General features: G+C 39.4%; 1 protein-coding gene and 1 long non-coding RNA gene across 7 annotated transcripts in view; both read right to left on the bottom strand.

Moving 5' to 3' along the window:
* CHD2 (chromodomain helicase DNA binding protein 2) overlaps positions 1–1,483 on the bottom strand; it is a 75,413-nt gene extending 73,930 nt beyond the window's left edge. The window contains 2 exon segments of the mRNA XM_090029591.1: positions 381–515; positions 881–1,483. Coding sequence (XP_089885717.1) covers positions 381–442 — 62 coding nt within the window. The 5' untranslated portion in view covers positions 443–515; positions 881–1,483.
* Positions 1,484–4,002: 2,519 nt separating this feature from the next.
* Positions 4,003–19,383, bottom strand: LOC149852101 (uncharacterized). 6 transcript variants are annotated; one of them, XR_016439319.1, is made up of 6 exons: positions 18,445–18,779; positions 17,766–17,862; positions 16,662–16,732; positions 15,809–15,901; positions 10,220–10,282; positions 4,003–4,441 (listed from the first exon to the last, which is right to left on the bottom strand). It is a non-coding gene; the product is annotated as an uncharacterized LOC149852101 (long non-coding RNA). The 6 variants fall into 6 exon arrangements; XR_016439321.1 differs by having other exon boundaries at positions 17,766–17,832; positions 18,445–18,462; XR_016439320.1 differs by lacking the exon at positions 18,445–18,779 and adding an exon at positions 18,008–18,438.
* Between the last annotated feature and the right edge of the window lie 1,370 nt (positions 19,384–20,753).

Genomic DNA, 20,753 nt, shown 5'->3' on the forward strand with positions numbered 1-20,753 from the left:
GAAAAATCTGCCTTGTATGTAAAATGGTGCAATGCAGCAATGGCTAAACCGACAAGGTCATTTTTCACAGCACAAAAACCTAAAAACTGAAATTCAGAAACATAAAAAACATAATACTGAGAAAAGGACTCCCTTGTATAAAGGTACATTACCTTTTGACTGTGACATGGGCCCTTAAGTCACAACACAACTTTCAGAAATTGCTACCAAAAAAAAATTTAGGGTGTGGCATGTTAACAATCTCAAGGTCATTCCTCAAAAAAGAATCAAAATCAGTAAAATATTCTGCATTAAGTATTGACAGGAGCCCAGGGCTGTCCAGGTAAACAGTGTATTCAGAGGTTTTTACAAAAAAATAAAATAAAGTTGACAGATCATACCTCGATGCATGGCTGTGAACTGAACCCTCCTCTCCTTGGCTTTTGTCCTTATTTCTCATCATCTTTTAATTCTTAAATATTAAGGGGGGTGAGGGGTGTCTGTGTTTGCTTTGAAGTCCTGTGCCCAGGTATTTACTGTCAAAAGTTGAAAGAAAGGTAAGGTCCCAGTTTGTCTCATTGGCTTTCGTTAGCAGGAACAAAGTCCTGACGCTGCAATGATATTGTTATAACAATACACAACACCAATCCACACGGGAAAACGGAGATTTAAAAACAAGAATATTCATTTTGAGAAGGGGGGGGGGGAAAAGAGAGAGAGAGGAGCACACACACACACCAGAGGACCATCCTGCAAACTTTCCCAAAGTAACAGTGGATGCAAATAATCTCTGTATTTTATTGCGTCATCCCAAGGCAGCTCAAATCCGTCGGAAAAAAAAGAATCAAAGGACTGAAAACGGCAGAAATTGGAAAACGAGGATTATTAATTGCCCACCTACCTGATCCATGCACCGGCGCCAGGACCCAGGCGATTTTAGTTTCGGGTGGTGGAAAAACATTAGATCCAAAATATTTCGAGGGAAAACGATCGAACAGAAAAACGTACAAAAACGGCAAGGAAAAACAATTGAATAGATGCTAATCCACAAAATAGGTTGCTGTTAAAGCAGGAGAGGCGATAATTAGTACCAAAAATGTCCGGGGGAAAAAGCTCATTAGGAGAGCGCACAAAAATGGAGGTACGCCATGGCTTCTAAGCTGGAAAAACAACGACCTGGGCTCTCTCCACGGCTTCTTCTTTCCAGCAAGGCACGAAAAGAGTGCCCTCAAAATGTGCTTTTCTGCCCGAAAAGGGCTCGATCAGCCCCCGACCGGTGCCCAGGAGAGGCAAGGGGCCGTGGGGGCCCCCTGAGGCTGCCCGAAAGTTGGGGAAAGTTGCGTAAAGTGTCGGGGAAGGCACGGAGCGGAGCGCGCTCTCTCTAAGGCACAGCCGCCATCTAGAGCTCCTTCCCAGCTCTGAGCTCTGCCTTTGATTGACACTCTCTACATTTACCCCACAACTCAGGTGATGTACCATAGACCCACCCCTTCATTTCTACCAAAAAAAGAGAAAGCCTCCACCTCAAGGGTGCCTGCCACCCCCCAGCCCCTGGCTCCCCGAGACCACCCCAGCTGGAGGGGCACCTTAACCCCAGCTGGCTCAGGCACCCTTTGCCACCCAGCAAAAAATGCAATTTGTTCCTTTTGTTGTCAAGATTTGCTAAATATTTCAGTCCTTGGGCTAAAATTACTTCCTCCCTGGACAGGAAGTGCTGCTGGAACAAGCCATTTTGAAAGAACTGGAAGTGGGGCTAAGAGGCAGGGATTCAGCAAGTGCCCACCTTGGGTGTCCACCCCACCCAGTGGGGAGCAATTCAAATATGTGGGGTTACAAGTCCATTTGCAAGGGGGATTTCCTCCAGTTGCCACTGAGTGCCTGCAGGCTTGGGGACTGCAGCCACTCCAGCCCTGAGCAAGCAGCTAGCCAGGGTAACTCTGCTCAGCTCCACAGCGCCTCCCTGGAGGCTCTGCTGGAGAGGAGCAAAATTGCAAGAGCTCTCATTTTCCTGCAGCAACTCAAGGCATGGTTGTGAAGGCTGCCATCTTTGCAAGTCCATCCCCCAGTCCCAATTCTTAACCCATTCTTGTTAGGAACAGCCTTTAAAAGTCCTGGGAGTGGCACTTGCACAGCCACCTTGTGTTCAGGGCCCAGGGTGAGTGGTGCCAAACCAGCCAAGTTCTCAGATACAGCACCCTGGAGTTGAGAAAGAAACCCCACACTGAGGAACTGGAGGAAGCCTAAGCACAACACCATGACCTTCTCCTCCACCACCACCATTTGTTGGTCCACACAGAGGAGCAATAGCCTGCCAGTAAGTGTCACAGGGGCTTTTCACACTATTTTAAATAGATTACACAAGGTGCTGGAACAAGACATTAGTGGTCCAGATTTTGGGGCAATGTTCTAATTTGGTCTCATACTGAGTGAGTGCATCAATGGCACAGGGTCTCAACCAATGCAAGCATCAACTTCTACCAGGCAAGACCAAGAAGCTCTCTTTTAACTCCTCCACATCTTTCCCAACCATACCCTTAAGTCAATCCATCCCATCTCTTCAATCTAGCCTGATCCCCTATAGTACTCACTAGAATAGGTTGATCTCCTACACTGTAATACCAACTTACAGACATGCTATCGATCAAATGCTTATAGAAGAATGCTAGCGACTCTGTGCACTTTTCCTAAATTAAAAAATTTAATCCATAAAGGTAAAAAAAAAAAGACATTGTAATGCCAAAATGAATTTGTACAGTATTCAGGAAATCCACTACTGTGAAAATTCGTCTTTTTAGACAGACCTCAGAACTTAATTCCACTATATGATAAATGGTGGAAACATATAACTTGGATGACAAGTATGTATATTCAACATCACAAGACAACAGTTTGGTACAACCGCTATCACATTAAAAAGAATCCAACAACTTATCAGTAAAATATGAACAACCCACATGATTAAGTCGCAACATTTGGAAGAGCCCCTTTGTCTACATTGTCTCAATAGGTAGCAACTAGGTCTGTCCTGATATTCCAATGTAAGAGGGGAAAAAATTGGACTACCAGTTCAACAGGAAGTTTCAAATATAAAAATGTTTCTCTAGATCAGATGGTTATAGTAACTATTAATTTTTTGTGCAAGTTGAAAAACTGATTTTTGAACATTATTTTTATAGTCAATTTAAGTCCGTAAAGGTCAAGCTTTGGTGTTTTACAAGTAATAATAATAAAAAAAGCAGATCAGAATTGCTCTACTTAATTTTTGGCAAATAAAGGGCAACTATTAAAGCAGTTAACTGTATATTAGAGGATAGACATAATTTTGGACATTTTGTACAGACCCAATCTGAAGAAACCTGAATAGGTGGTTTAGAAGAGCCAAGGTAAAAAACTCCAAAACAGATTTTTAGGAATGACATGCGCACTTTTTTAAATAACCCCAAATATAAATCAAGATTTTGACACAAGTCATCTTCAATTTTTAAAAATATACTGTTCAGGAAAGTCGTTTAGAATTCAGTAGGGGTGAGCGCACACACAGCTAGAGACAAATAAGTAAAACAAGGTAACAGAGATGTTGGAAGAACTCTTCAGTCAGACCAACCACAGTTAAGAGGGGCCCTTCACTGCAAGCCAATTGTCATGTTTTATTGTCAAGATTGCAAATCCCTTACTTGAAATTTGTTCCATCCTATAGCAACTTGAAGTTTAACAAAATTGAATATTTTTAACTCACCAAGTACAAAACAAAACGAACAAGCAAACAAACAAACACCCCCCACCCCTTTCTCAAGTAGTTGCTGCACCCCTGAACACAACCCAGAACAGACTCTTTTTGAAAGCTGTGACCAAGTGAAGAGCCCTGGAACCAAATACCACATTTCAAATGAAGCATCTCATGCCTTCAATATTTAGCACATTTCAATATTTCTTATTTTTATGCTACCACGCAAACAAAAAGTTAAAATACCCAAGCATCAATACATTTTAAGACTTTTTCCACCACAAAAGACAAACCAAGAATAAAGTGTAAAATATTTTTTATTAAATAAATCATTTGTTATAGCACAATAATACATGTCGTCTAATTAGGCAGCAATACACCTGATGCCACCTTAAGTTCCTGGTTAAGTGAATGTCTCCTGAAGCAAAAAAAAAAAAAAATTTAAAAAAATTTAAAAAAAGGACATCCACCCCTCCAACAGCTCCATCTTCTATTCACCAATGTAATACCCTTAGGAAGTCAATTCAGTCCAATGTCCATTTTGGAAAGATGATCACAAACCCACATCTTCTCTGATTTAGTAATACTGAAGTCCATGTTAAAATGCCCCTGTCTTGGATGGATATATCACAGCACACATGCATTAGTCCACTTCCTCAACCTCTCAATCAACAGTGGAACTGCCATCTTGGTTTCCCATTCGTAGACTCCATTTGACACTCTTCATCTGACTGGATTCTTTATAAAAAATTAAAAGAAAAATGCTGTTGGAATATAGGTAATCTTATCCTTAAACTAAAGCAGAGATATTCAAGTACTGTTCTTCAAAGACATTTGAAACATCTATTTCACAGTTAAAGCTTCATGAATTTGGTTCAGTTTAATTACACATGCCAGAACACCTGTTTTTGTCACAGGCTAACGTGAGTACATCCCACAATGTGATAGCCAATTAGCATTTTTCCTTTTAAAAAAGTATAATAAAAAAATTGAGAGGACAATTAAAAACGCGAATAAAAAATTTCACATGGAAAGTTTCATAAGAAATTACATAGGGTAAAAAGAGAGTTTTGAAGTCTAGCAACAAGTGATACTATATTCACCTCAAGTTGAGGTAAACAAGTTATTACTGTTAAGTACTTTCAGTCAGCATAGACCAGCTATCTCATGAGGCTCTGAAGTAGAAGGTAAACTTTGTTACAATTAAAGTTGGTATTTTGAATTACAGTCTCTACTTCAAAATACCAAAGTCATAAAAGGTAGGTTTACCAAGACAGGGTGTTACTGGAAAACACTAGAAATTCCTAGAACAGCACCTTCTTAGCTTCAACAGCCTAGCCTACAAGAAACGCATGGCAATTTTCTATGCAATTAACATGTGAAAATATATGGAATTATCATTTTCGTGGTTTCTGGGAAAGGAAAATGCCGAAATGAGATGGAAATTAAGGTACAAGTTATAGTACTCTGAGTATCTGCCTTCAGCATGGCCATCAGGATGCCACACCAGCCAATCGTACTTCCTCCAACCCTCCAAATTTACCCATCATGCAATGGCAGCAGTCTGGGTCAAAGCAACAAGTGGCAAATGAAGCCCTACTGTAACTTATATCAAAATAGGACATTTGGTTCAATATCAATCTTTTTCATTGACTTTCAAGAAAAAAAATGGACTTTTTACTTTTGTAAATGATTTTTGACCCCAGTAGACAAAACTGAAACAAGGAAACCACTACATGGCAGAACAGCAAACAGAACTTTAAAAACCTATACATCGCCAGGCAAGTACCATCTACTGGGGGGGAAAGCTTAAAATGTAAGAAAGGTTTTTCATTATTATTCTCTCTGGATTTTGTTTATTTGCATCCCAGTTTTGCTTTTGAGACCTTTTATTTCCTCCTGGTTTTTATAGCGTGCTTTTTTAACTTAGCCATTAGTTCAGTTTTTACAACCAATACCACCAGTATTTGGTCTGCTCAGAAAGTTCTAGAATATTAAACAGAAATTGGTCCTGAAAGTCTGAAAAACACCGCAGAACTGAGTGCAGCCATCTAATTTGCTTTTGGGGTTTGTATTGGTTGGGGGGGGGGGGAATTACCTCATCAAGAAAGTTCCACCATTTTCATTTCAAATATCCACGCACAACAAGTGAAAAATCCTACAAGTTAATGAAGAGGTTCATCTCCCAGTTTCATGAGTGCCATTTATATCATGGTCCCCATGCTAGCATTCCTCTAGGGGCAAAATGTCCCCCTCTCCACCACTTTATTACAATGTACTTCTACATCAGTGAAATGACAGACAGACCTGCTGTTTTGCTTCAGATTACATTGCACGATGTGGGCAACATACAACACATAGCCCAAGTTTATTTTTTTTGTTCAAACAATATGGCAAGCAAGGAAGTATTTTAGAACAGTATTATTTGAGTTTAACTTCATACTAATTTATCAAATCAAACATGCAAAAAGCCTAGATTTAAAGCAATTTAGGCACCTAAAAATGGGCCTTTTTTAATTTTGTAAAAAGCCAATTACGTCTAAGGCACCAAAAAATGAAGAGCCATGTTTTATCAATTGCCTCAGTCAAATATGAAGACTTAAGCTAATACCCAATACATAAACAAGTCATTAAGTTCTTACTACTTCTGTTAAGAAATAAGGGAAGCTTAATCATTGGCTTGCTAACCAGTCTGGTCTTCAAATTATGCAAATCTAATTCTATTCTTCTGCCTGAAAAGCAAGTAAATTTGATGAAAGACATCTAATCCTAACTTCTTTTGGTTCAGCCATACTTGGTTACACCAAGTAGGCTGATACAGATATGGGGGGAAGAAGTGGGGAGACATCTTTCATTATAAAATAACTGATATTTTCCTTTTAAGAAGAATCCCCAAATTTCACATTTATACACTCATTAGTATTTCTGTAGAAAGATCTACCCCCTCCCTCCCAAACCTGTTATAGCGGAGGGCAACATATTAACAGTATTCACTGAAAAGCTACGCTCATTTGGACATGATATCTAATACTAAAAGTTTTAATTAACATTTTTTCAGACTACTTGTCTACTCTGTATGGTTTTTACAAGTAGATCTGATGAAAAAAAACAATGTCTGCCCAGAATGTATTCCTCCCTCCAGTAAGCTTTTAAAAATCGCTAGGTATTTATTGGAATCAATGACCACATAGTTGTCAAGTTTTGCTACTTGAAGCTTACACTTTATTTACATCCTTCTGTAGAATTAGTAGGCTAGACAGCCACCCACATTTCAAAATGTTCTCAGTCTACTGGCTATTGTATCTGTTTCTGACTAAACAAAGTTAATACTCTAGCCAGTATACAGTGCAATTCTAGTAAATTTCCCCCACAACACTGCCAAAATTCATGTCAAACTATCCATTAAGTAGGAACAGTCAATTTTTATGGAAAGGTTTAAACTCAGTTTGGATATTTTTAAGTTCAGCTTATCATATTCTTACAATCACAAACCAACTTTTTGCCCCCATGTTGAAAGATGGGCAAGAGCCCACAGAAACAAACAAAAATGAAATCTGTTATAGTCCTAAGTGTTCTTGGTTTGTTCCCTTAGCTGTCAAAAAACCTTGTTTCACTACACTACCACAGTACAGAGCGAACAGTCAGAAGACTTCACTTTTGCCAAAATTTACAGAAGTAGGCTTTCTCTGCATGGACAGAGGTGTGATAGACTTTTACACTAGTACAAAGAGGTCACCTCATCTTTCACTGAAGGATAATGAAATGAAAGAACATTCTCTGTTCAACAATACTTGATGAGACCTTCAAGGAAAAGAAAAATGTAAGACTGCTTTTTACAGTCTCAGTAAGCCTCAACGTGGTTCTGGACCACTTCAAGAGGTCGGGGAGCGGGGGGAGGGGGAGTTAATTCCCACTGATATTAACATACCTCTTGCCTGGCTAAGGACAAGGTTTTGTAAGAGAGACTGACCAGTTTCTCTCCTTTCCCACTGAGACAATGCTGATTTTAACTATAGGTGCTCATATAGCACAGCAATGAGCATGACAACTTCATACAAACGGCTACATAAATTTTTGGCTCAGAAAAAGTATCCCCCAGATTCCTTGGATTTTATTTTACCTGAAGTTGGATCCAAGAGTTTTTGCTGACATCTTATGTTTTGAAATTAACTGTAATGTCTGGGGAGTACCTCCAAAACCAAGCATTCTAGATGGCAATGAGAACCCAATTCCAAATACAAACGTTTATTTGTGAGCACACACATTTTTCTAATTCGAAAACAACTTGAATCCCAAACCATTAGCTCACTGAAAAATGTGAACTTAATCTACCTTTGAACTTGATGAAAAATGACACCAAGGTCTTCACAGACCAATAAATTAGGTTGTGCTCATTTAATTTGCAAATACATGTTAAAATAACTGTTCCTCAAGATCGGTTCAGGGTTCCAAGTTGAGATGCAGCCTACTCAAGAAATTACATAAAGAAAGACTTCCGCAATGTATGCCTGAGATGTCACTAAATTACTGCTTGAGAAACAAGAACCCTGATTACATGAGTTTTAAAATCCAAATTAGAGGAATAATAAAGTATAAGAAACAAGACTGCAAAAGTTACCACAAAAGGTATGAGGCATGCCAAGAAAGCATAGAAATGCTTGTACTTTTAAACAGAGGCTTTAGCATGGCAAGAAGGAAGGTGAGGAACACAGCACAACGGTCTCTACTGGATAACGTGGCAAAAGCAAGCTCCAAGAAGGAACTTCAAGAGGCAAACATTGTTTAAAACACAGCAAAGCATATTCTGATCCAAATGTAGGTAGCACTGTAGAAAACAACACAGAATAAACCTGAAGAAAGAAGAAAGCTAACAGTACAAACAGGAAAAAGTTGAGGGAAAAAAAAAAAAGCACACAAAATCTTCAAAAATTAAGTCACCAAGCTCAAGACCCCACAAGCCCTCGCACAACAATCTAGCAAATTCTAGATTGTACAGCTAGGCTTGCGAACTCCACTTAACTGCCTGAAGGCACGGGAAGTTTTAATCAAAATGAAGATTTAAAATTAATTAAAAGGAATAAAATACTATAGCCCCTAGCATATTTATTTTTAGATTTAAAATATGGTCTGTGCTACACCTGCACCCACTCACTTTGCGTTTACAATATGCTCTAGCTTTATCTAGTCTTGACAAGAATGACTAATTTGGAAGTTATCAGGAAGAGTGAGCAGCTTTGGCAGCCACATGCAGAGCAATGGGGTATTTGGCACCTGTGGAGGCACAGAAGGTAACATGCATTGCAAGGTAAGCAGAAACACCCAGATAATGTGGTAATACAAGTAGTAGTGAAACTATTAAGATGACGGAATGTCATCTCCTTGTTTCAAAGTTAACAGATGCTGGACTGTCTTCACATCTTGGAAGTACTGCCTGCAATCTAAGGCACTACTGAATCAGTTAATATTTCACACTTGGAAGATTAGCTTCAAAAGAAAGAAAGATGGAGAGATTATAATCTGAGCCAGTTCTGTAGCAAAATGTAAATTTAATAGTAAATTTTGTCATTGCAGGACCTTAAAATGCACTAAACACCCTGGTTAAAGCAAGGACCAAGGTGCCTGAAGTTTATACAGAGACAGTCAAGAAGAAGCCTGATATCTTGGCAGATGAAAGAACCCCAAGAGAATTATGTACTAAAGGCAGCAATATCTTGCCCCAGAGTTTGGTTCTTTTGATAACCAGAAACTGAAAGCAAAATGTTATTCCCCATGAAATGCCACTACCATTTTCATCCAGTAATAATACCTACAAAGTAGCATCAACCCTTTTCTCCTATTCAGACCTGGCAATCTTGCCCCTTGATTGCACAGATAATTATTCCTAAACAAGATCCTATAAACTACCTCTTTAAAACGGTAGTTCATACACCCAAAATCATGTACTGTCCTTTGTGAAGCTAAAGGCCTCTGATCCCAATTAAGTAAAGACATGAGAACAATCTCAGAAAAGAAAATTCCTTTGAGATGGTTACTAACCAGCCTACTGAAGATGAAGAACTTTTGTTGATGTTAACTGGAGAACGCAAGGACAGCCCCTAACAGGATGCTTATAACACTGTTCATTGGGCTATGTCGTTTGCTACTCTGTATTACAAATGTGTAATATAGCATCAATGAAACACAACAGTACTTTTAAAAAGTAATATATTTAATGCGTAAAGGACTTAAGTAAAAAAAAAAAAAAGGATTACTCTAACTCCTACAATACCTGGAAGAGACTTTAAAATAAGCAACTGAGCCATGTAAGATGCCATGTAAAAATTGCATTCTTGTGTAAAATCCCCAAATTAAGAGTTTACTACTCTGGTCCTTTCAAAAATATATATATATATTTTTTAAACATACTTAAAGTCAGTTTAAAAAAATTAAATAAAAAACTTTTATCAAGTTAAAACACTACATCCACAGAGAACATATTTTAAATCATATGTAAATGTATTAGCAAGAACGGCTTACCAGTGCTTCAGTCAACATCAGCTACTTTGTATATACTGAGTGGGTCAATCTCCTACAACATACCTGCAGGGGAAAATTAAAACACCCAAATTCAGTCAACTCAGCTTTAAAAACACATTTTAATGTGAACACACAAATGCCAGCTTCAGCCTACCCCAAAGCCCCCATTCTGTGTAGATGAAATAAAGACTCAGCAAGAGAGAACAGTGCAAAAAAGGCTGAAGCATTTGGAAGGGAGAAGGCACTTGGGCCAAAAATTGTAACTGTACAGACTGTGTGGTTTTAGGTCCTGTTAAAATCACCACTGCAGTTTACAACTACCCTCCAGACCCAGCTACATTAAAGCCCATAGACACAAAGGTGCAACTGAAAAAGGAAGCTGAAACTAGCCATCTGAAAACCAAACCAGATGGAGGAGACTAAGGCACCCATGTAAAATACCCTGATACTTCCAGTCTACTTACAAGTCACCTACTCTGACAGCAATAACTGGAACTCTCAAAGTTCCAGTGATAGTGCAGTTAAAAAAGGATCCTCAGGTGATCCTTGGTATCACTCAGGTAATAATAAAGTTAAGTATAGTACAGGTATTCAAACACATTTTGCCATGCAGCTGATGTTTCTTATAATGCAGCTGTAAGAATACAGCAAAATTCTAGACCCAACACATTTTTCCACACGTGGTCAGCTGGAATGAACTGAAGGCCTATTTTTATAAACATCTACTCATAACCCATATCAGTATTAGTATATTGGTCCATCTCCAATAGGTAGGTAGGTAGGTAAATACCTAACTACAACATGAAGAGCAAAATACTAAAAGCTCTTTTTTGAGCTCGAAAACCTTCATCTGAATCAAATGGTCTAAAGCAATAAACCATACACATTACCCTACAAAGAGAGTCAGGATAAATTATTCCCTTATGCTTCAGGTAACACATTCCTCATGAAAAGTGTAATCCCCAATATGTCGTAATATATGAATACATCCAATGATTTGGGAAATTGTGATGCAGTTTTATAAATTCCAATCCTTTACTTCAGCTCTCTTCCTTACAAGTTACCCTCTTCACTTAATACTTACCATTCAACATCAGATCTTTCCATTTTAATTATCATTTCAAGTAAACTAGCTCCAACAAAAAAACTTATTGAAATATGGTTACTTTTCACATCTGGATATCCAACAAACTTAAAATAATAATCAGTATATGCCAGTCAATTTATGCAGATACACTGATGTGGAGCTGATAGGTTTAAACAACACATTTAAATGTGATTCAACAGCTCCTATTTGATCCAGTAGAATATGGAGTACAGCAGTCTGTTTTTTCAGCATACTTCCATTTTCATTCAGTCAGCTAAAGGAGGTTCTTTATCAAAGAAATTTAGGCTGGAACTTAAAGATTTTTAACTATCAGGCTATGAAACTAAATCAACTTTCCAGTAGTACTGAGGCAACAACCACTGACTGTTACGATGAGTATATGAAAGACACTATGATATGATTGCCTGAAACAGCAAGGGACTGGACTTGAAGACCCAAGTGGTTCCTTCCAGTCCTATGTTCCAAGCAAAGATGGGCAAAATTTGAGATGAAACAGAAACAATATGCTCATTTGTCCAATTAAAAAAAATGTACAGAAGACATTATCACTTCACTCTTTAAGAAAAATATGCAACACAAACACCTTTAAAGTAACTATATAAAACCTATGGAGAAATTCAAAGCCCAATCTAGGCACTTCTAAAGGCATTTCATAATTTCTTGGCATCAGTTACCCACATTTAGAGATCTTTTTCAATGTGCATTTAATATCTACTTAAACTAATTTCACAACGACCTTACTAGCAGTAAAGTCATTCTGCCTTACTCAAGTTACAGGTCTGAGCAAGAATGCTTTGCATTCAAAAATGTATCTAATGTTATCGCAATGATACAGTTGGTCCAATTAAAGATGGCAAGGTAGATCTGCACCTTATAGACTAAAGGCGATATGGATATCGCAACAAAAGATATCACCCAAAGAAATCCAGAGACCCTAAACTCAAAAAAGGCAACAGAACAGTTCCAATGACAAAGGAAGCAGGATTGAATATACTGACTTAAGGGCTCTTTACAAATCAGTATAATTTTGGTAAAAAAAAAAAAAAAATCAAGTAGCACTGTCTACCCCTTAAGTCAGTGATCTCCAAACTTTTTTGATCGCGCACCCCTATCAGTAAAAAATTTTTGAGCACGGACCCCCAATATATGTATATTTATTTATTTATAAATTATAAACACGTGACCGTCTGACATACGGACCAAGTGAAAGCGCCTGTGTCAATCCGTATATTAAATATTAGTAAAGCTTAATTTCTTTGTTTTTTTTTTTTAGATAAAAAATAAATATAAATAGAAGTTCAAATATTTTCTTCCCATACCCCAATGGATCGTCTTGCACACCCCACTTTGGAGACCATTGCCCTAAGTGAGTAGACGAACTAAGAAAGAAGGTTCACAGCAAGCAAGTAGTGGCAGAAGTGAAATGATAGTAATCAATGACATTTCTTGCCTGCTAATCACTAGTGTACAGTTTCTCTAATTTCCAGTCATGCCCACTACACTTGCCATTATTTTCTGAAACACCCATGTGAACTGCAATTTAAAAATATAACATTTTGCATGAAATGTATGGGAAACTTCATGGCAGCAGGGAACACTGATGGTGGTATTTTTGAACATGCTCGTCATTAATGACTATGTAGAGAAGAGATGTGGTCCAGCAAATGATCACCGCACACAAAATTATTTTATTTCAAAATTGGAGTTATTTACTGAAATACCTTTGTACAACTTCAAATCTAATCACACTGATTTGCCAGTACAGTACTAACTTACTTACAACTTTATCTTACATCAGTTAAGAACAAAAAGTGTTCACAAAGGCGTAAGATCCACAAATTAGGATAGTGGTCATAAGAAAAACATAATTTTAGCTGAATAGTAGCACTTTTAGCTAGCACGTATACATTTCCCATTTGCTGCTAAATTTATTTTATTCAACTGCAAAATAGGATATTAGTCTGACTAGCTGTTGTAACCTTTGAAGAACTCATAGTAAAAAACGTGTCACCCCAAAACAGGAAAATAAGCAATCATTTGACATTTGCAGCTGACCTCGGAGATACGTACAAGCATTTCCATGAGTTAGAAGCTCAGAAATATTATGCTCTGCTTCTCAGAAGGGGGTGTCTCATGTTGTGTCACTTGACAGTGGCTCTTCAACCAAAGGGCGGGCATTACTAGTTCTAAGAGAGTCCTAAGTGAGAAGAAAGCAGCAGCTCCTTTGGTGTGATGTTGTACTAACCATGGCTGTTTGGGGGGCAATTAGTTTGAAACAGCAGTGACACCAACAGGACAGCACATAAAATGACATTTTTAGGTTGCCATGTTACTATGCTGTGAAGTGCCTGGAACACACCTTTCCTTGATTCCGTAGTGAGATGTATCAAATCTACTAAGATCTGCATCACAGAATTACTGGCATATACTACATCAAAAGATGTACCACCCTGAATTAAAATAAGGGAGGAAAACTGAAGTGAAGCTCCAAGGAGTAGGCAAAAGAATTCAGAAGTTAAAAAAATATATTTTTACATTACATGATATTTACTACACAGAATACGATGTTGATATTAGAAGAATGTAGAGCCAATAAGGTCAAGGTACTCTTTTTTCAAATGCCTGACAAGCTTCTAACTCAGTCAAGGTGAGCCAGCCCACCATAAATATGTATCTTTAATAATGGATAGATCAATCAATATTGAATTTTGGATCGTGAAAGGCTTGACAAAGAAATACAAACCTTGACTCTCTCAAATTAAGTGGAAGTATTACTACAGAACAGTGGTTCTCAAACTTTTTTGACTCAAAGCACCCCACGTTAGGCTCAATGCACTCCTCAGAAAATGCCCACTCTTAGTTTTCATTTATTTTTTTAGTAGGAAAAAATAAAGCATTTTTCTGTTGCAAAGAACTCCAAAACACCACAATAGATCCGACTTTAAAAATAAATAAATACTGTGGATTCTTATTTGAAAATGTTAGGCCTGTGACTTGTGTTTGCACTTCTAACAATGTGAGCATTGAATGGCATCCTGTGGCACCCCAGAAAGTATCTCGAGCCACCCCAGGGTGTCGTGAAACCCTGGTTGAGAATTACTTCTACAAGTGTACTCTTCAACCAAAGTTATAAGCTTCTTTTAGCTTTATCATTACTAAGTTATTCAGTAAGTCTGTGCTTGGTACTGTTCTGTTCCACGGCCCTTCAGAGTCATACCACATATATCACGTTCTGCTCTTCGCAAAGATGATTACTGATGATTTCTAATTCACAAGTTTCACACTAAGCATTTAAACAACTGATTTCTGCTGGATTTTTACACAGTGTACGCAGTCAACGTTTAATGTGTTTTCCAGCAGTTTACCTATACTGTATGTTATCCACATATATTATGCAAACGATCTGCAAGTCAAAGATGGGCAAGAAGTCCGCATTCAAATAATACTGGGACTAACGTGAAACTCCAGTTGCACGAAGCAGAGGTGTTTTGAAAATGTGCTCACAGAAGTCACACATTTTAATAACTAAAGCAATTAGCTGAAATATGTCGAAGGTCATGCATTCTCAGCTGGAAGACATTTAAAAGAACCATACTGCTTTGTTGTGGTATCAAGCAGTTGCTCTTCTTCAGCACTAACAGGCAAAGTTAAGAGTTGCATGTCAGGTTTCTCAGTCTCCTCGTCAAGATGACCTTAAAAGTTTAAGATCTGAATTTGGTATTAAGTACCACAGGGTATGGTAACCTGTGAGACTGAACCTGTTAATCTAAACAGAGACTGGCAACTTTGAATTACATTAGAATCACATTTCTACCTGGCATTACGTTACAGTGTATCAGTCCAAAACTCTATCTTAGGTGATGTCTCAAATTCAAACATAATTGAAAACTAGTCGCTGTATGTTGCAGACAGGACAATATGATATTTGATACGGCTAGCGTTCCAAGTTATTCTTAAGAAAAAATAAAAATATTTTAGTATATAAACATTAGAGGTTTTTGTTTGGGTTTTTTTTTTTTAAGTGCACAAAAACCTGAACAAGAATCAGATTCAGGTGACCTCAAAGCAATAAAATAAGGGGAAATGTATTAGTTCAATTTGGTTATACATGTCCAATGAGACTTTGTACATGCACAAGTGTATATACAGAAGGATAGGAAGTTCCACCTTTTTGGTGGAAGCCAGTTTCTTAATCCTTCATTCTTTAAACATTTAACATAAAATCATTTCAGATGTCATAAACATATCTGCTTTTTGCATAACCCTAAGAAAAGATGCGTTTAAAAAGCACACCAACATTATAAATGGTGTTTAGCATATAGTCTTTAAATACTGGGGGAAAAAAGGAAAGCTTGGTTAAAATACAGTATTTTGTGATGTTTGTGCTTTAAACAAAAGCTACCATTTAAATTGTTATTATTTATTTTGCTCAAAAAGTGACTTAGGGGAGTAACAGTCACTGTAACATACCTGATACGTACCATACAGAATTCTGAATGCATCTTTCCATCAATGCTTAACAGATGAGCCAACCAAATCTTCAGAAAGGAACACGAAACAATACCCAGTGCTTCCTTCAAAGAAAAAGAAAAGAGAGAGAGAAAAATAAACAGATTTGTTTCAAAGAGTAACTTATCTACATTCCAATATCTCAGCACCTGGAATATCTAAAATTCTACCTAAAAGAGCATATTTGTGATGAGTGTTTTAAACCCTGTCCAAAGTATATCGAATAAAACCAAAACGTGATTCTTTCTAAAGACTTCAGGTGATCAAGCTCATCCCAAGGAAAAAAGAGATCCTGCTCCAAGAAGCATTTTTTTTTGTATATAAATACCCAATATTTTATATTGCCACATTTAAAATTCTCAGTATGCTTAAGTGAACTTGTTTTTTTTTTTTAACTGAACATCAAAAATAGACCATTCAAATCTTTACAAAAGTCAATACATATTTTTCATTTAGAAGAAAGGAAAAATAAAAAAGAAATATTCCAATTAAAGATGACAATTTTCCTCTCCCAAAATGCACTAACTAAAACGTATAATTTATTCACTTTTTAAGTGTTTTAACCAACTCAGGATTTTATACAGCAGGACTGTTAAACTTGATAATTTTCCTGATGAGGCTCACAACTACCTAAATAGAATACTCTATAGAATCCAAATTATTTTAATATACCCATTCATTTAAGAATGGTGTTTTCAAGAATGTCTATTTTAATTTTTCTTTACATAGTAGAAGATTACAGTTAGACAAACCTTTACAACTGAAAAAAAACCTTCAAGTGGAAATGAACGCAAACTATGAAAAGAAGGAATAAACCACCCTTACCTAACAATTACCTTTATACAATTCTTCTGGAAGACAGTCAGGAATCAAGGTAAATATTTGCCGAATTCAACCTTTGAGAGAGAAAAAAAATAAGTTTTAGGGTTTTTCCCCCCCTTTATTTCATTGCAATAATTACTTGTAAAGCTAATATAAGCATATTTCAGAAATTTTATGTTAAGATGAAGTCAGAAGTACGTCTGCAACTAAAATCTGGGGGAAAAAAAGCCAGAACGTTGGTCTTTCTACATACTTGGTTTAAGATAGACACTGGAATAAGGTATATTTTCAACATCACATGCATGAAGCTTTACTGCATGAAAAGAGGTAAATTTGACTTTTCTTAATTTTTACTACTACCATATTACTAAGAGGAAAAAAAACTGCAGTGAGTTTTGTGTGTTTTAGAAAGCAAAACCAAAGTTATTTTTCCAAAGCGTGACTTTTCCAATTTAACCCACAACGTCCCCTCAAATCCTTCCCTCCAACAAAGCCCTTAAAAGCAAGCAATGCAAAATTAAAATAAACCCACCCCCACTAACAGCAACCAGTGTTGTTAAAATGGCTTCTGTCATCGGCTTCTGTGAATTTTAAGCCACAAGTTACTTGATCTCACCAAGTAAGATATCAGCTTTGCCCTTTAGAGTACAGTTTTAAAACTTGCAGCATCTTTGACCTTTAATCAGCTCCAGGACTATGCTCTTTCACACTAAAAGTACATCTGCATTAGCTCTAGCCAACTTTTGTCATCTTTTGTCAAAAGCCTTAACATAATGCTGCAGCAGTTACATCCATCCCTCGTACTCCATACCTAGAAAAAGTTTGAAAGATCATTCTACAAAAATATTATTTTAAACTCATTTGCAAAATCAGCAACTAAAAACACCTATATACGTAAATTCAATTCCTCCTATCTCTTAAAGTACAAGGGGTGCGGATGTTTTAACCATTTAAAAAGAGAAAAGAAAAACCTGTTAAGAAATAAGATCAACTTGTTTGTTTTCTAAACCAAATTAACTACTGAAGCTGAAACAAAAGCTGAAGAAAACCACAATTTATTTATATAAATGTTTATATTAACATACTAAAAAAATAACAGACACCCACCTAAAGCTAGAACTTTCTTTCACCAAACTATGCATGTCACAGCCTGCCCAACACTGCAGGAGTGTTTCTGTAATCATAAAATCATCATAATCCAAATCTAAAATAAAGATATATAAACACTTTCCATGGAGAATAACAATAATGACCCTTCAAATTTCTTTTTAAAATTAAAAGCCTATTTTCATCATCTTAATGCCCCAATTAATATATTTATAAAGGCTGTCATGAAACCTTAGATTTACCTTTCAATCGCAGTCGAAAAGAATATAAAGATTTTAATAATCCCGTATGACTCAACACCAACTAAAATGCAACCAACATGGCTACACATCATCTCCATTTAATGTAAGAGTACAGCTGCTGAACATTTACCTTCCCATATCTTACAGCAACTTTTACAAACCAAAAATGTGAACATTTTCCAAAACCTGGGGAATCGTCACTGGACTTGAGCCAACGTCAAGCAAACATTAAATGCTCCATTTAAAACTTTTCTTTTTAAAAGTTGCACAGTTATCTGTACACGGAGTCTGAATTATTAAACAAGTCCTTTTTAAATGGCAACAAAAATACGCTAATAAAGAGGGCTGCACCCTGGCTACCTGCGACACACATAAAAACCTAAGAGACAAAATACTCTCAATACTTTTTCTTTCTTGTTTGTTTTAAAGCTACTCACTGCACAGCGTACAAATCTATCCGTTCACTCGACACATCCTCTCTGGTCACCCTCCTTTCCCCCGAAACGGCAGCACTGTCACCCCATTTTTCTAGCTCGTATCCAAACGGCGGCATTTCCCCCTCCACCCCACCCCCCACTTTACGCTGTGGGCTTGGCACCGCCGAGGCTGTTTGGAAAAAAGCTGCCCAAGTGGAGGCAACGCCACTTAAATTGTCTATGCATCTCCGACTTTGGGTTCAACTTCTGCCTTCCCCCCGCCCGCCCTGTCCTTCTCGTCCAGCGAGCCGCTCGCAAATGAAGCCAGGGCAGTCTCCTCCGCCGCCTGCTTTCCGCAACCGGCTTGGGAAGAGTTAAAAGCCAACACCCCACCCCAAAAAAAAAATGGGAAAAAAAATAGTTTTGTTTTAAGAGAAGCAGACGTGGCGTCTTTGTTCTCCCATTCCACTGCCTGTTTAAACAGCCGCGTGAGGGTTTCCGAGGGGGGGGGGGGACGGGGACATTTAAGCAGGGATGGAGTGGAGTCAAGGCCCCCCCCCACCCCCCATTCGTGCTGCAACAGAGTTCAGGGGCTGCCCTGTGGACCCCCCAAGCCTGGGGGGGTTTAGAGGACAAAGCTGCCCCCCCGGGGTGAATTGCCTGCAGCCCCCCCAAGCAGTGCGGCATTGGGAGGGGAGTTCCCTGCAGCCGCAGCCCCCCCCTCGCTTTCAAGGACATTTTGGGGACAAAGGGACGAAGCGCCCGAGCCACTTACCCAGCTCCCCGCCTGGCGAGCCCGAGGGCACGGCGCCATCGCCTCCCGCCGCCCCGCGCCTCCCCGCCGGGTGTTGGGGGGGGGACACCGGGGCCGCGCCCGTGAGCCGAGCTGCGGCTGCCTCCCCGGCCATCTTGCGCTGTGTGTGAGGGAGACTCTCGCCCGTCTCCTCTCGACTCTTTCCTCCCCTCCCTTCCCCCTCCCCCCCGCGCAATATGGCGGCCCGCTCACTCCTCACTGCGGCGGGGCCCCCAACCGTCACCTCCCCCCTCCCTTCCTACCCACCCACCCCAGTTCTGCGCATGCGTCCACGGCTGCTCCCCATTGGCCGCGCGACACCCTCCCCTGCGGGGCCGCAGCGCGCCGCGCCGCTATTGGCCCGCGCGGCTCCCACCTTCGAGCCGGCGGCGGCTTTCTATTGGCCGCGGTCCTCCCCCGCCCCCTCCCCTCGGTATCAACGGTCGCCGCGCGGAGAGCTCAGCCCGGCGCTTCCGATTGGCTGTAATCCCCGCTCGCGGCCCCTCCTCCCGCGCTTCTCCGCCTTGAGGCCACCTCAGCGCCACAGAAGTCCCCTCGGCCTGGGCTCCCCTCAGTGTCTCCTGGGCCTTGCCACTGTCCCGGACACCGCGGTATGCCTCATGTCACCTCTGCGTCATGACACCTCTGCCATCACAGAAACCCCATGGGCCTAGACTTCCTTCAGCACCAGAGAAAGCCTCGCTGGGCCTTGCCACTGCCCCGTGACACCATGGTGTGCCTCGTGTCACCTCCGCCGTCACAGAAATGCCCTCACACACCTGCTCAACTTAGTGCAAGAATCACCTCGCTCGCACCCGCTCAGCCACCGCCGGCTCCACCCCTGTAATTCAAACCTCCGGCACAGAAAACACCGTCTGAGCCAGGCTTGGCCCTCTACATAGGAACCAAGCGGACCTCATATTTCGTAAAGTGCCCAAAGTCTTCTCTTTTCTAGGCCGGGTGGTCCTGTATCTGCTGACCTGTCTTTGTCTGGCTTGCTCTTCAGGGCTCTGGTCGTACGAGTGGCTCTTCTCTGGACTTTCTGGAGGTTCTCCATGTCCTTGAAGTGCGGCATCCAGGCCGGACGCCATACTTTGGTGGCGGCGTCACTGATGCCAAGTACAGCAGGATAATACAGGCCGTCCTTGGATTTACAATACAGTTGGTTCCTGAAAACTGCATCTTAAGTCAAAACGTTGTAACCCGGAACCAATTTTCTCATAAGAAACAATGTTATAAATGGGGGATTGGTTCCTGAACCAAGGCCCGATACCCTATTTTCACCAGAAATACCTTAGAATTTTGTACTCGATCAATTATAGATGAGTAATATAGCTACATTAGTATATTTATATTGTAAATAGCAATCATTGATTTATAAGGTCTTCTTTGAGGTGACTTTGCTAGACTTTTTGAAGGGCTCTTGGGTGGACTCTTCTCAGGAGTCCTGGCTGTGGGTTTTTCTGGAGTCTTGTCAGCTTTCTTAAAGAAAGTGTCCAAGGAAGTTTGGACAGATGTTATCCAGGAAGATGGGTGA

The sequence above is a fragment of the Crocodylus siamensis genome, chromosome 15 (genome assembly GCF_052110815.1).
Source record: "Crocodylus siamensis isolate JL-2025a chromosome 15, ASM5211081v1, whole genome shotgun sequence".
Taxonomy (NCBI): Eukaryota; Metazoa; Chordata; order Crocodylia; family Crocodylidae; genus Crocodylus; species Crocodylus siamensis.